This window comes from Crocodylus siamensis, chromosome 5 (genome assembly GCF_052110815.1).
Source record: "Crocodylus siamensis isolate JL-2025a chromosome 5, ASM5211081v1, whole genome shotgun sequence".
In the NCBI taxonomy this organism is placed as follows: Eukaryota; Metazoa; Chordata; order Crocodylia; family Crocodylidae; genus Crocodylus; species Crocodylus siamensis.
In genome coordinates, this window is record NC_143399.1 from 19,149,314 (window position 1) to 19,163,880 (window position 14,567).

A 14,567-nucleotide genomic window follows, 5' to 3' on the forward strand; every position below is an offset into this window, starting at 1 on the left:
AAGTTGTCTGCTTCAGCCAAACAGGGAGGTATGCTCTAGTGCCTCCCCCCCCACCCCCCAAACTTCTGGCCAGGGCCAGCGCAGGCATGTGGTTGCATTTCTGGAATCAAAAGTGAATATCTGTTCATTTGCTTAGCAGCAGGTATCCTGGTTTTCTCTGTTTAAAAATTGCAAATTATATAGATATGAGTTGAATACAATATTTTATTGATATATTTACAATTTTAAAGCAATTAGGAAGCCTACCAGTGCCTCAATCACTATGATAAAATACATTTTATTTACTTATACATTTTGGTATTTGATTTTGGATATTATCGTGGAAAATCAGGGTTTCCCCTGCCCCCTTTGCTCACCAGGACACAGGTCCTGGCCCCTCACTCCCAAGCCACATCCCTCCAGCCCTGCTGGTACCCTTTATTTCCCATCGACAGTCCTCCCATCCCTGCTGATGCCCCTCAGTCCCCACCCACAGCCCTCTGCCAGGGCTATGGGGCCAGGGACTTGGGTCCAGAATCCCCTGCTCCCTGCAGCAGCTCCTGTGCCCATGGCAGGTAGGTGGCTGCTGTGGTGCAGCAAACACAGAGCCTGGCTCACTCTCCGCCGTGGGTGGCACAGTGGGAGTGGAGCCTGTGGGGGGCAGGTAGGTGCAAACAGCCTGCTGTGGGCTTTGGCTCCCTGCCCTGCTCCCCTCCCCCTAGGGGTTTCACAGCCCAGCAGGCAGGACTGTGCTGCCACCCCTGCTTCTGCTTGGTGGGCAGAAGGTGCCTCACCAGGGCAGCATTGGGCTTGCAGTGGTGGCACTGAGTTTACCTGCCTGGCCCTGCTCTCCCTGCTGCACCAGGTCCTGAGCTGAGCTGTGGAGGTCCCTGGGGGGAGGGCAGCAGGGTGGGAAGCCTGAGCACATAGTAGGCAGCATCCACCCTCCCCCTCCCCATGCAAAAATCCCCATCTGCACTCACCCCCACCCCATAGGCTCCCATACCCACCCACCCAGGACAGCATGCAGTGGTGGGGAACCAGCCTCTTCCCTGCCCCCTGGACGAGCCACCTGCAGCCCCATCCTGCTCCCCGCCCAGGCCCTGCAGCCACACATTCTGGCCCCAGGCCCCAAGCCTCGTGCACTGCCTAGGCTGGGCAGCAGCCCCAGCCCCAGCTCCAGCCCTGCACAACTCCCTCCTTGTGGGGACTTCAATCCCCCCCTCATCCCCTGGGAGCTGCTTTCCAGGCTGCCTGGTGGTCATATGCATGTGTGAGTGCACACATGCACATAGCACTCCTTGCCTCACCACCCTCTTCCCACTTCCCCCAGTCCCTTGCGGGCTGGAACTCTGCAAATAATTTTTCCAAATGTGGAAAATCTGTGTTTCTCCATTAAAATGTAATATTCGCATTTTTCTCAGTTAAAAGGGAAAATCCATGTGTTTTTTCCATGGGAAATGGAAAACCTGGATCCCTGCTTATCAGTTCAATCTATGCATCTTAGCCTGACCTGCAAAGATTGAATCCATTCAGTCTGGGGCTTTTTGACTGTCTATACTAAGTCACAGAATCTGTGATCTTCCAAGACTCCTAGATCCTTCTCTGCTGTGCTGCCATGCAGCCAGTTTTTGATTATTCTTCCCAGGGTGTAGCACCTGACACTTTCACAGATTCACAGAAGTTTAGGGCTGGCAGGGACCTCATTAGATCATCAGGTTCAGCTCCCTTGCTCAGGAAAGACTGCCGGGGTCAAATGACCTCAGCAAGGTGTGCATCCAGTCTCCTTCTGAACCACCCACACTGGGAGTCTATTCCAAAGTCTGGTAACGCAAACTGTAAAGAAGTTTTTCCTTATATCCAGTCTGAACCCTTCTGCTAGGAGTTTATGACAATTACTCCTGGTTTTCCCCTGGGGCACTTTGGTGAATAGCTGTTTGTGCATCCCCTGATACTCATCCCTGATATATTAGTAAGCTGCCACCAAATTCCCTCAAAGTCTTCTCTTTTCTAGGCTGAAAAGTCCCATATCTGTCAGCCTTTCCTCATATGGCTTGCTCTTTGGGTCTCTAATCATACTTGATCTTCTCTGGACTGTCTTGAGCTTCTCCACATCCTTCTTGAAGTGTGGCACCTGAACTTGACACAGTACTCCAGCTGTGGCCTCACCAGTGCTGAGTAGACTGGGAATATAACTTCCTTAGTTTTGTTTGAGATGCATGCCAGCATATGGTTTGCTCAGCTAACTGTAGCATCACACTGGTGGTTGATATTCATGTTATAGTCAATTATGACCCCCAGGTCCCTTTTGGACATGGTGCTAGGTAGCATAGCACCACTGAGCCTGTAAGTGTGTTGTGGGTTTTTCCTCCCCAGATGGAGCACTTTATGCTTCTCTGTGTTGAACAGCATCTAGTTATGGTCTGTCCATGCAACTAATCTGTCCAGGAAGAATAACTATTCTCCAGCTTGTCAGAGCTGGATCTAGCCCGGCTTGCCAATCAATCAAAATACTTCCGAATTGAACTCCTACTCTCTGATGTATTCACAGTCTTCTAGTTTTGTGTTGTCTGCAGATTTGCTCAAGAAATTCTCTATTCCAGCATTCAAATCATTAATAAACACATTGAATAGCATCAGGCTCAGGACAGATCTTGTGGGACTCCACTTGAAACCTCCTGCTGTTTTGACACGGATCCACTTATAACCATTCTTTGCTTGTGGCTATTGAGCCAGTTGTCTATCCACATGTATAGTAGTTTTGTTTAGTCCACATTTCTCCAATCTATTTAGGAGACAATCTTGGGGGACCTTGTCAAAAGCCTTACTGAAGAGCAGATACACTAAATCCGCTGCATTCCCTTTATCCCCCGCAAACCAGTTATGTTGTTAAAGGAGGAGATCAAATTTGTTTGACATGGTTTGTTCTTAGTTAATCTTCTGCTAAGAGCTCACCCTGGCTATTTAACAGTTTCTCTGGTCTTTCTTTTCTGGCCAGCATATTTAGAGATCCTCTTCTTGTCTTTAACTTTTCTCACTTAATGGATTTCATTTTGTATCTTTACCTTCCTGATTTTGTATGGGAATAGTTATGCTTCCTCAGTTACCTGCCCTTCTTTCCATTACCCTTCTTTCCATCTTTCCATCATGCTTTCCTTTTGGTACATACAGCATTTATTTTTTTTCTAGCTTTTTCTGTACCCTGCCCATCCATCTCTTGTGAAACAATATTACCAGTTCCTGAGCATTCTCGAAGAGCACTCAAATGTAAAACTATCATCCAGAGATTTTTTTTCCTTTCTTGTTTTCTCCACAAATATATAATTTCCTTCATAAAGTTGCACTGGTTTCAGAAAATATATTGATTTAGGATCATAGAGCAGAAACGAGCTTTTAGACTTACTGCCCTTAGTTTCTTGAAGTTGGAGGCAAACACATTGCATAGTTCCTTTTATAAATATATCATGCTCTGTCTTAATAGTAGGTCAGTGCTTTGCTCCTGCTATTCCTATTGGAAGGCTGTTCCAGAACCTTACTGTCCCATTGGCTATAAACCTTATAACTTCAATCCCAAATTTATTCAAGGGTGGCTTATACCCATTTGTTTTTTTTGCCAGCATTGTCCTTGATCTTAAACACTTCTTTTCATGACCTTGATGCTTATTTAATGGAGGTATTTATAGACTGAAATCATATCTCCTTTGCATTTTTGTTTTACTGTACTAAACAAGCCAAGCTCTTTCAATTTATTCTTAGAGGGTGTGGACAGAGGTTAAAATTGAAATGCTTCAAATGCCAAAAGTAACTGAAGCACTCCAGAATAGTACCTCTGAAATATGGTGCTTTAAGTTGTTCACTTTTTTCATTACTTGTGTACAGTGACAGGGTTTGTCTGGTATAACATGCCATGTTGCATTTTATTTGCTGTTTATCAAAGTGTTTTTAATTATCCTTTTCTTCAAAATTTTGTTCAAAAGTCTTGGTAGACATATTAAAAATATTTGCTACAAGACCTGCTATTTCAGTTTCCAGGTCTTTCAGAATACTGAGATAAACATTATTAATTTCCCCTGACTTGACTGTATTAAGCTCTTTGAGTTTGATACTGTCTTATTTGTGGTCATTTCCATTTCCATAACCTCATTGCTGTTAGCTGTCCTGCCTATGTCCCATGGTCAACTTCATTATCGTTGCTAAGAATTGAAACAAAGTATTCCTTTAGTTTTGTGACCATAACTTAAGTAACCTTAAACTCTACAGTTTGCCCAGGGGTGGGCAAAATGGCGGATATAGCTGGCAGCTGGACTTCATTTCCCAGCAGCTCCTGCATGCGCCACTCCCAGCTGGTCTCCATAGAGACCTCGGAAGTGGTGGAACTGTGATAGGGCTCTCCATGGAGACCAGCTCAGAGTGGCATGGGCAGGGCACACAGCTGAGTGGGGAACTGTGCCAGGGCCAGGGCCAGGGCCAGGGCCATAGCTGGGATCTTGCAGTGGTGACAACATGGGGCCAGGGCCAGGGCCAGGACAGATCTGTAATCCACTGCCTGCATGCATCTGCCCGTGGAACATGCGCTTGTCGCAGGAGTGCGTGAGCAATAGAACATGTCTGTGCCCTGCCCCTGCCTCCCTCCCTCCCCCCAGGATCCTGGCATCTCCCTGACCCTGCCCGTCCATCTTGCTCTTGGTTGCAGTCCCATCCCAGTCATCCAGCCACATGGGTCCCGCTCCCAGTGGTGGGTGTGGGGTGGACAGGTTAGGGTGCTCGGGCAGCAGGGCCAAAAGGAACTGCTGCTATTGGGGCTGCTGGGAGATGGAGTCAGCTGTGCACCAGACTTTGCCCACCTCTGCTCTGTACCATCCTCATTATATATAGCACCCCTAGTTCTTGTTTCCTTGTTTTCTTTTTATTCATTATGGTTGAAGATTCTCTTGCTGCTCATTTCCATGTAATTTGCAAGGTCTAACTCTGACTTCTGGCAATTCTAACTTTATTCCTAATTTGACCTTCCAGAAACAGAGATTTTTTTTCTGATTTTTTTTTTTTTCTTCTGTTCCTTGAAGGCTCTCCATTTACTCTTAGTATTCTTTTTGAAATGGTTATGCTTCTAGGTCTGGAAAGTTTACTAGAAGTTTTTTTCACCTATTTAAAATTTGGATTTCTGAGAGTATTAGCTCCAGATTTCATACTCCAGATATTCTTCAAGCAGTGCTGTAGGAATTGAGTCTGGAGGACAGAATTATGGTAATCTCATTGCTCCTACAAACTCATGGTCTGAGATTAAAGTACATAGGAATAATGTGATTGAAAGTTTGCTGAAATCAGTTGAAAGTCCCTGTTGCTATATGCTGCAACAGCCCCATAAAGATAAGCATTCTTGAGTTCTTCATCTCATGTTTTGTGTTTCTTCATTATACCTGTTTCCCATATCTAAAATTTACTTTTCTACCTCAAAGGATTCTATGAGAATTCCTTAGTTAATTATTTGTGCAATGGATTGTAGTTGCTGTAGTGTATTTATCTCTAATTCAGCAAAAATCCGTAAAAACATGCCTAAATGTAAATCAGTGGGTAATCTGTGTGTCCACCTAATGAGTCTTTTGTTCACAGAAGCAAACTAAATTGAGTTGTCCAAGAACATGTAAAATGTCACATGCTTATTAAGTACTTTAATATATTTTTAAATATTTTAACCCCCATATTTGGTAATCAGGATTTTCCAGAGCAAAACCTCTGTTTGCCAACAGTCAGGGCTGGTGCAGCTTGAGCTGAAGTTGATTATTATTATAGAACTGGAAATATTAAAGTAAATTTAGCTTAATTTTGTTTGCTTTTTTGAATAACCAGCAAAATTATTCCCAGCAACTAACACATAACAGTGCTCTGTGGTAGAAACTGACCAGATACATAAACTATAATTCAATGCAAGTATAAAGCTATTATTTTATATAAAGTTTCTTGTAATACACTCACCCCTTAGTGTCTGAGTATTAAATGGCATTTTTGTGTTGAAATAAACCATTATGCGATAACATTTATTGGCTTAAGAATAATTTTCTAATGTGAATGTATTAATTTTGTTGTTTTATATCAATATTTCTAGACTTGTCAAATTACGTATCTTGGAGTTGAGAGAAAATCACTTGAAAACTCTACCAAAGTAAGTGACAACATATTTTAACTAAACTCTGACCTGAAGCTTCCAAAGAATGTAAAATATTTCCATTAAAAATTATTAAATGTAGTGCTATACAAGTTAATTCTTCTGTTGTTGAAAGTAACTCTACACTAGAAATTGTGCATGCAAAGTGTAAGCAAGTTAGATATGGAGGGAGATAGGCAAAGTATTACGCTACAAATAAATGTAAAAAACCTATTATACTTAAATTTAAGGTTAAAAAAAAATCCCCAACTTGTGAATTGGGCAGGTGAAGGTTACAAAAGTTGGGGCAAACAATTAATAAACTTAGAAAAATTACTAAGTACTAAATAACAACCCTTTATTTAGAACAGAACTAACTATTCAGCGGTTTGTTGAAAACCCAGTATGAAGCAAACCTTAACTAATGTTCCATTGCGTGTTACTTAGTTTATTTTACTGGGAGCACCTTTAAAAAGAAATAAGCATCAAAATATCTTGTGCACATTAGACATTGTGCTGTCAGATATCTGAATTCAGGTCCCATTGTTTTAGCACACATGCATCTGAGGAATGAAGCTGTCCCTGATGTTCGTAAAATTTTGCTTTTTCTTAAAGATTAAACAAATTTTTAACATTAGTTGGCAGGGGTAATTTTCTGATACAAACCTTGTATTTCTACTGTTCTTAATATTAGTGAACTTACATGAAAGAAAGTTGTTACACATCCACTGAGAAAGCTTTACAATATGGGTCCTGTCCAGCGGAACATGTGTGCTGTAATCTCCTATCTCCTAAAAAGCTATTTTCATATATAAAATATATTGCTCATATACCCTAACAACCTGGCAGAAGTCAGTGCTTGTACTAGAGAATAAAAGAAAACCTAGATTCTTAACAGTTGGGAGAGGCCTATGAGCAAGTCCTTGTACACATGCTACGTAATCAGCGAGCATTTTATCCTTTCAGTTACTAATGACAAATTCATGCAACATCCAGAGAATTTGCACTGTACTATATCTAGTTTTTTATATTTCATATCCATTACCATAGCTCCTTTATGTCTTGCACATTTAAATTAGTTGCAAATCATAGGCTTCCTTAGGCAATATTTTCACAGCCAAAATACCCATTGAGGTCACTGGGTGTTTTGGATGTGCTCAAAATGGAGGATCAGAGTTGCACAATAGACCTGTTGCTATAAAATGTATATTTATATGTTTGGCCCATCATAATCTCTATGATGTCAATGAGAGTTTTGCCATGGACTTCAGTGGCAGCAGGATTTGGCATAGGTGTGTTTATTTGTATTTTATGGTGCTCAGCAAACAAATGTATATTTTGACAACTGATCTGTTTAGAAGATTCATAGCAATGTAGTAGTTTGTGTTTTCAAGAACTAATATTAAAGTTTCAAAACAATGTAGCAAGAACATTCTTCAGGGTGTGTGTGATTTTTTTTCCCTCCCCCCACTATTGTGTATTTTGTCAGTAAGTCAATTGCTTTGTAAACAGAATGCACTTTTCTATGAATACTGCATTGCCTTCCATAACCAATAAAGAAATTCTTTGCATGCCTGTATGCCTTCTGCTTTTTGCTACAGCAGAAAGCTTTGATATACACTGCTAAGCCATAGTAGATATAAAAGTATTTCTTCATGTGAATTATTTTCTTAGAAATTGTTAGCTATATCTAATGAGAGAGCACTGTTATGACATGAAATTCACTTTTGATAAAGGGGCTGACAGAAGGCTTTTTATATTGAGGCAGTATGTAGGATGGCCATGCAAGTGTTCTTGTACCCGGTCTTTGTGCCACAGAAGAGTTCTCTATGCAAGCAAAGGAGATTCTCGAGTGTGATTGATGGACTATAGCTAACACACAGGGTTAGAGGAGCAGCACAGCAACATCTTACCCTGCTGCCAGGTTAGGCAATGAACTTTGCCGCATGATTGCAATAACACTTTTCTCCAATTGCTTAAATGGGTGCTTTAAATCTGTACGAGTATAGAGCAGGAGTGGCCAACCTGTGGCACACATGCTACAGGTGGCAGAGGCAGCCTGTGTGTGGAATGCAGAAGATCAGGGAGGGGTCGAGCAGCACAGTTGGAAATGGGGTTGGAAACAGAAGGCAGAGCAGCAGGTCAAGCAGGGAAGGGGGATTGGCAATAAGGAAGGGTGCGGCGCTCATTTGTGGTGCACATGCCAAAAAGATTGGCTCTCACAGATATAGAGACTAACCATTAAAGCAGTGAGCCTTGGCATGGTGAGTTGGATATAGAATTGTATGTGGGGAGCTTGGGTAGTTTTGGGAGGAGGCAGCAGTGGCTTTTCTGGTGTTCCAATTTAAATGAAGGTCAGTATCATTACAGATCTATATTAAAAACATGTAAAAATGCCATCCAGTTGACTATTAAATCTCACTTTATTTGGCCAATAAAAACAGTATTATTCTCACAAGTATAGAGTGTAAATAAGCCCATTTCTGTCAGTTATTCTGCATACTTCATACCTTTTAATATATTTTTGATAAATGGTACAAAGGTGGTCTAGATCTGACAAATATGAACTCAAAATGCATACGTTCTCATTTTGAAATTTGGGGACATCATCAAGTAAGGGAATCTGTTTGTAAATGGAAATTATTCTAAATGTTCTAATATAAAGAAATGAGGGCTAGAGACAGAAGTTACACATAAACCAGTTTAAGTGATCAGAAACTGGTTTAAACTTGTAACAGAACATAAGTTCAGTGATCATAAACAAGTTTCAAAATGGCTGAAACTGTTTTAAGATGAACCTAGTTGAATGTAGTATCAGACTTAACTGATTTGGGTCAAACCACTTTATAGAACTTCTGTCTCAGACCCCTTCCTGGTTTAAGTTAAATCAGAGTCCCCCAGCATCCCAGCATGTTTTTTCAGCCCTGGCCTGGGCTGGCATGGGCCATCTGCTCTAGAGAGCAGGACTGGGCTCATCCCTCTTCTCCCTAGCTGGAGCTCCAGCTGCCTGAGAAGGGCGGTAGGGGACTGCAGCTGGGAGACAGCAGTGTCTGCCTGGCTTCCCCCTGCCCCACCCTCCCCTTGCTTGATACTCAAGCAAGAATCCTGCCTTTTCCACAGCAGGGACCCCAGCAACATAGACCCTAGCCAGCATCTGGCCACACCACCCCCATGCTAGTTAATGCTGAGAGGTGTCTGGTTGTGTGTTTCCAATTTCACTGGAACAAAGGCAGACAGGATAGTGTCCACTTAGGGCTTTTCTGAACTAATCAGCAGGTCAACTGGTAGCGTCCCTCCATTCCTTCCTTGGAAAAAGCTGTTTAAGAAACGCTTGAACTAATGAGAGAGGCTTTGTTTTCTTGATGGGCTGACAAGCTGCCTGCTGGCTTGCTTGCATCAAAGGCTGCAATCTGTCAGTGTTCAAGAGGGGACAGAGAGGTGTGAGAAGTGACTTGGCTTGCAATGCATGGAATCTGTGAGTGTCTCTCAGACAGTACGAAGAAGCAGGGAAAGGGAGATTGAAAAGCTCAGTATCATCAACAGATGCATTCACTCCACACAAGCAGTCTTCCCTGCCCTCCTTTGCCTCAGAATGCTAGCTGGGGGCCTGAGTCTGGCAGCACTACTTGCCCTTTGAGCAGTGAGCTGAAAAAAGTCTGGCAAGGGATGCTTCCCCCTCCCCCTCCAGGGACACCCTGGCAGGCCAGGGTGGGGTTTAAAGTACTCCCTATTCAGAGCATCCTGCTAGAGCCTGGCCACGCCCCCACTCAGCTCAGCATTGTTGAAGGGAATGGAGGGCTGCTTTAATGCCCTCTGGCTTCTAGCCTGACCCACTGCAGGCATGTGCCTGCATTTCCTGAATCAAAAGTGAATGTCTGTTGACTTGCAAATCAGTTCAAGCTCTGCAGGTTAGACTAACCTGCAAAGATTGAATCAATTCAGGCTTAGGCTTTCTGAATGTCTGTCCCTAGCTGAAAAGGAGAGAGATCAAATAGTTCAACTTAAAAATACAGGGTTTAATATATTCTTTAACCTTTCTACTTGACCATTAAATCAGCTTTAAATCTGCCTTTAAATCAGCTTCTATTGTTTCCATGACTACATTTTTTTTCTATTTTCATATTGAATATAATTAGAAAAATGAGAAGAGTATAAATTATTTTCAGATTTTTGTATTCATTCTGCCAATCTTTCTTGATATTTTAAAGGAAATACTTTGCTTCTTGGCATAAACTAGTATTAAGAATTTAAATATTTTTTACATTTATTATGCTAGTTCAGTGTTCAAAATTAAATATTATATATCCATGGTAACTGATTTAAAGATGTACTAATTTATTTGCAATTACTCTTGTTAAGTAGACTGTAATTTGCTGAATGGCAACTTTCTATATAAGTAATAAATCTCCATCTTATCTATATAACGCTTTTTACCTAAGAAAAAAATGCAAAGCTTTCATTTTCTCTGTTACCTCCTTATCTGAAAAGGACAAAAGGTACCCAAATGTGCATTCAGGCATTCCATTCTGTTGCCAGACAGTTTTATGACACAGATATTAGTGATGCATTGTTCAGTAATGGTTTTAAAGATTTTCCTGAATCTTTTTTGATAAGCATATGGAATGGTCAGAAAAATATATTGGTGCTCTATTGTATGCAGACAAGGACTTATCTTGCTTTTAAAATGATAGTGTTTGGTTGCTCTTCCTTTCATTTTCAATAGTTTCTCTGTCTGAAAGCATTAAAAATTAAATTTTTAAAATTGAAAATTTAAGAAGCTAAATTTAAAAACTATAAACTTTTTCCTGGTTTAATTAGTTTGACCTGTGCTGTTATACAAACATACTGAATGAATTTGTACTAGTCCATATTTTTTAGCATTATTCTTACTGTAAATTAGTTGCTTCTTTTGTTACTTTTCAGTATATTCAGTTATTAATGTTCCTGTTTCCTATCATGACCTTTCCAGTATTTGACAATAACTAGAGATTGGAAACCTTATAGGATTCTTTGACCAGTGCTAAAGATTACTCCTAATATGTTGTTAACAACTTAACCTTATAGGTGGTGAAACTACAAAAGTATATTTTTCCTCTATTATGTCTGTTGAATATTTACAAGCTTCTGATCTATAATTATGAAAGCAATTCGCTAGGTATGAGCAACATTACATGCGAGATCACAGGACAATTTTTGGCTTAACGTCTCCTCCCCTCCCCCAGAAGACAGTGACATCTTGTGTCTACTGGTGCAAGATTTATTGCAATTGTTGTGAAAATATTGTAGTAACCCTTAAAAGTATGCTAGGCAGTGGCAAACAGTGACTCAAACAGCAACTCATGTTGTACATTCAAGGTAGTGGCTAACAAAAACATGGCTCCTGGATTCCCTTATTTTGCCAAATCTGCTTAGAATATTTGGTTAGTGATTTGGTCTCAGCTTTTATTTATTTGATTAATTTACCCTTGCTTTGTCAACTCCACACTCGACTACACCGGTGAGAATTTGATCCTATCACTGAAAACCTTCAGAAGCTTCAGCTAAAGGAAATGTGTCCATCGTGAACTGCATTGGTTTCTCATCTTATAATCAATACAATGCAAGGCATTTGTTACATAAAGGTTGATATAGTTTGGAACCCTGCTGTCCAAGCACAGTCTCTCTTCATACGTACCAGCATACCAGTTAAGGTCAACGAAGATGCATTTATTCTTGATGACAGTAGACACTGCTATAATTTTAATGGTGGTTCCTTATTATGAAACTCATTCCTTTTAGTGATTTTCCAGAGACTAAGTTTGCTCTCATTTTAAAAGCAGTGCAGTTACTCTGTTTTGATCAAATGTTTACCTATTGATCTTTTCCTGTAGTGAATACCAGCATGTGGTTGGCAGTGGTGCTATTTGTGCTTTTTGTTGTAGAAAGCTAATTGTAATTTGATTTTGGATTTTGCTTATTTGAATCAAACTGTTAGAGACTTATTCACCGATATTGTTAAGTTGCATAACCGATGTACCTGTGCAGCAATATGAGAGCGTGCACCTTTTTCAAGCCTCCAGCTGCTAGTGAACATGGTATAACTTACTTGGGGGAACTGATGGGAGATTAGTGGGACAGAATGTCTTGGCAAAAGAACATGGATATCCACAAATGTGATATATCCTCATATAGAAATAATGACTGGTAAAAGAAAGCAAAACAAAGCAAAAAATACACTTCTCTCTAGCTCTTTTGCTTTGAATGATATGTAAACAAAGATGACATCCTGATTTTAGTGGGAGTGCTCCCATACCAAGTAACTGCTAGCTTTGGAATAAATTATTTGAAATTCTTACAAAAGAGGTTACCTGCCTCTTGAAAATGTCAGGACTAGTTTGATAATAGTAGAGTAGTTAAATATGCTCACAGTTCCATTGACTCAATGAGTAAGTACTACACAGCACGACCAAAGGTTGCAGAATTGGCCCAGTGTTGTAGTAGTAATTTCATATTGTTTTCCATTGCTCTGAGACACCATTGTAGGAAATTATTTCATTACTATAATAAATCCACTGTGTTTCTTAAAGAGAGAGAAGTCTGTCTGTCTTTTCTTTTGCTAGATATATCTCTAATAGCTCACATTATTAATAGTAAATACCTATAGCTTTATATAAACACATTACATATTTTGAACTGGATGGTCTGGACTGAACTGATAATTTTCCATTGTTCCATATAGTATAGTATTTTGCATTGTTTTGTAAATGAAACATATCTAAAAGTGAAACGATAGCATTACAATTAAAGAAGATATGTAAATGCCATTTTAGAATTCTCCCTTATTCCTGCTCTTTAAACATGTATAAATGAGAATTTTAAGAAGTATACAGTCAGAATGTATATAATAATATATTTGTATAAATAAAATAAGATATATAAAAATATAAATTCTAGGTTCATTATATGTATATGAATCTGTATATATATGATGAAATTAGATTTTATATTATTAGTAATTAAGTATTATAAAATGTCATACTTATTCCCTTTTCAAGTACTCAATATCCTATAATCCTATAATTTGCAGTCTTTTCTTCAAGGTTTCTAAGACAAATGGATCTGTAGCTTTATTGTTTTATTATATATAGATATATACAGTTTAACTATATGCTTCTTAGGATTCCAACTGTATTGGAACACAATTTAATTTCTGGTTGTAGATGCATGTGTAGCTTTGCAAAAATGGCTACTACTGGCAGATAACATATGCTATATACTATTATTTCACTTCCTTCCTCTTTGTTAACTTATTATTTAAATATTTGGTGCACCTAAAACTTTTTTTTTCAACTGGCCCTGTAACATGGTTCTCATGCAATTAATTTTATAACCAAAAGAAATATATTTTTTACTTCAGTACATTTTTTCAATCAAATCTTAGAAAATCTTTAAAAAGCATGGCTCTTAAAAATTAGTTTGATTTTTTTTTTCTAGGCTGTGATTAGCATACAAAGTCTTGCTGATCACTGTTAATATTTTTCTGTCCTCTCTAATAGACACACAATGATTTTTTTTTCAAATTTATCATGAAAATAATACATTTAAATTTGCTGCACATATTCTTAGTATAGCCAAGCAATTTGCTAGATGTTGGCATTTTAGATTAATTACTTCTTAATTTTTTCAAATTACATGTAAATTAAAGCTGGTTTTAGATATTGTAAATTGTTAATCAGTACGAAGACGGATTTAGAAGACTAGAGCGTATGTGATTACAAAACTTTAACCTCAACCCTAGGTTTAAGGCACTGGCCCTCACTCAGTAGTTAACACATAGAAACTCAGTAATGAGTTACTAGAGGTATTTGTCTGTATTAGCACACACTGCATAGTATTGTGGAATACAACATGCACTCTTTTATGTCATGACCTTTCCCTCACTGCTTAATTTGGAGATACTACCAACAGTGTGGGCTCCAGCCTTAAAAGTCCTGTGTACGAGATGGCTGTTTATGCCCAGCAACTGTTTGGGGATGCAAAGTACGTGCGTTTTTCACTCTGTTCCCCTTCTGATGCCACCTGTATCTGGATGTTGCATTTTTTACTTGACTGTTTGCTAAAATTATAGAAATATGTGAAATCTAAGAGTATAATAGAGGAAGGACAGTAGTAATAAAGTACTTTGTCTTATTCAAAGAAATCTATTTGATCCGATTCCTGCCATATATAACTAGTGAAGCAGGATGTTGGCTGTTTTATTTAAACATGTGTATGTGCCTACCTATGTATGCGTGTAAAACTGGAAGGTTCTGAAACATATGTATACATAATTATCAAGTTTTTTTTCACATTTTTAACCTGTGTAAATACATATTCCTGGTTTATCCTCTTTTTTCATTTCCCCATTCCTGTAGTATCTGCCTGGAGCATTTTTCATTTTAGGTTGTAAGCACACTGGAACTGTATA

At 39.4% G+C, this 14,567-nt stretch overlaps 1 protein-coding gene across 1 annotated transcript in view; it reads left to right on the forward strand.

Annotated features, from left to right (window-relative positions):
* LRRC7 (leucine rich repeat containing 7) overlaps window positions 1-14,567 on the forward strand; it is a 231,908-nt gene that overhangs the window by 54,237 nt on the left and 163,104 nt on the right. The window contains exon 5 of the mRNA XM_090049025.1: window positions 6,083-6,139. Coding sequence (XP_089905151.1) covers window positions 6,083-6,139 — 57 coding nt within the window. The remainder of the gene's footprint in view (window positions 1-6,082; window positions 6,140-14,567) is intronic.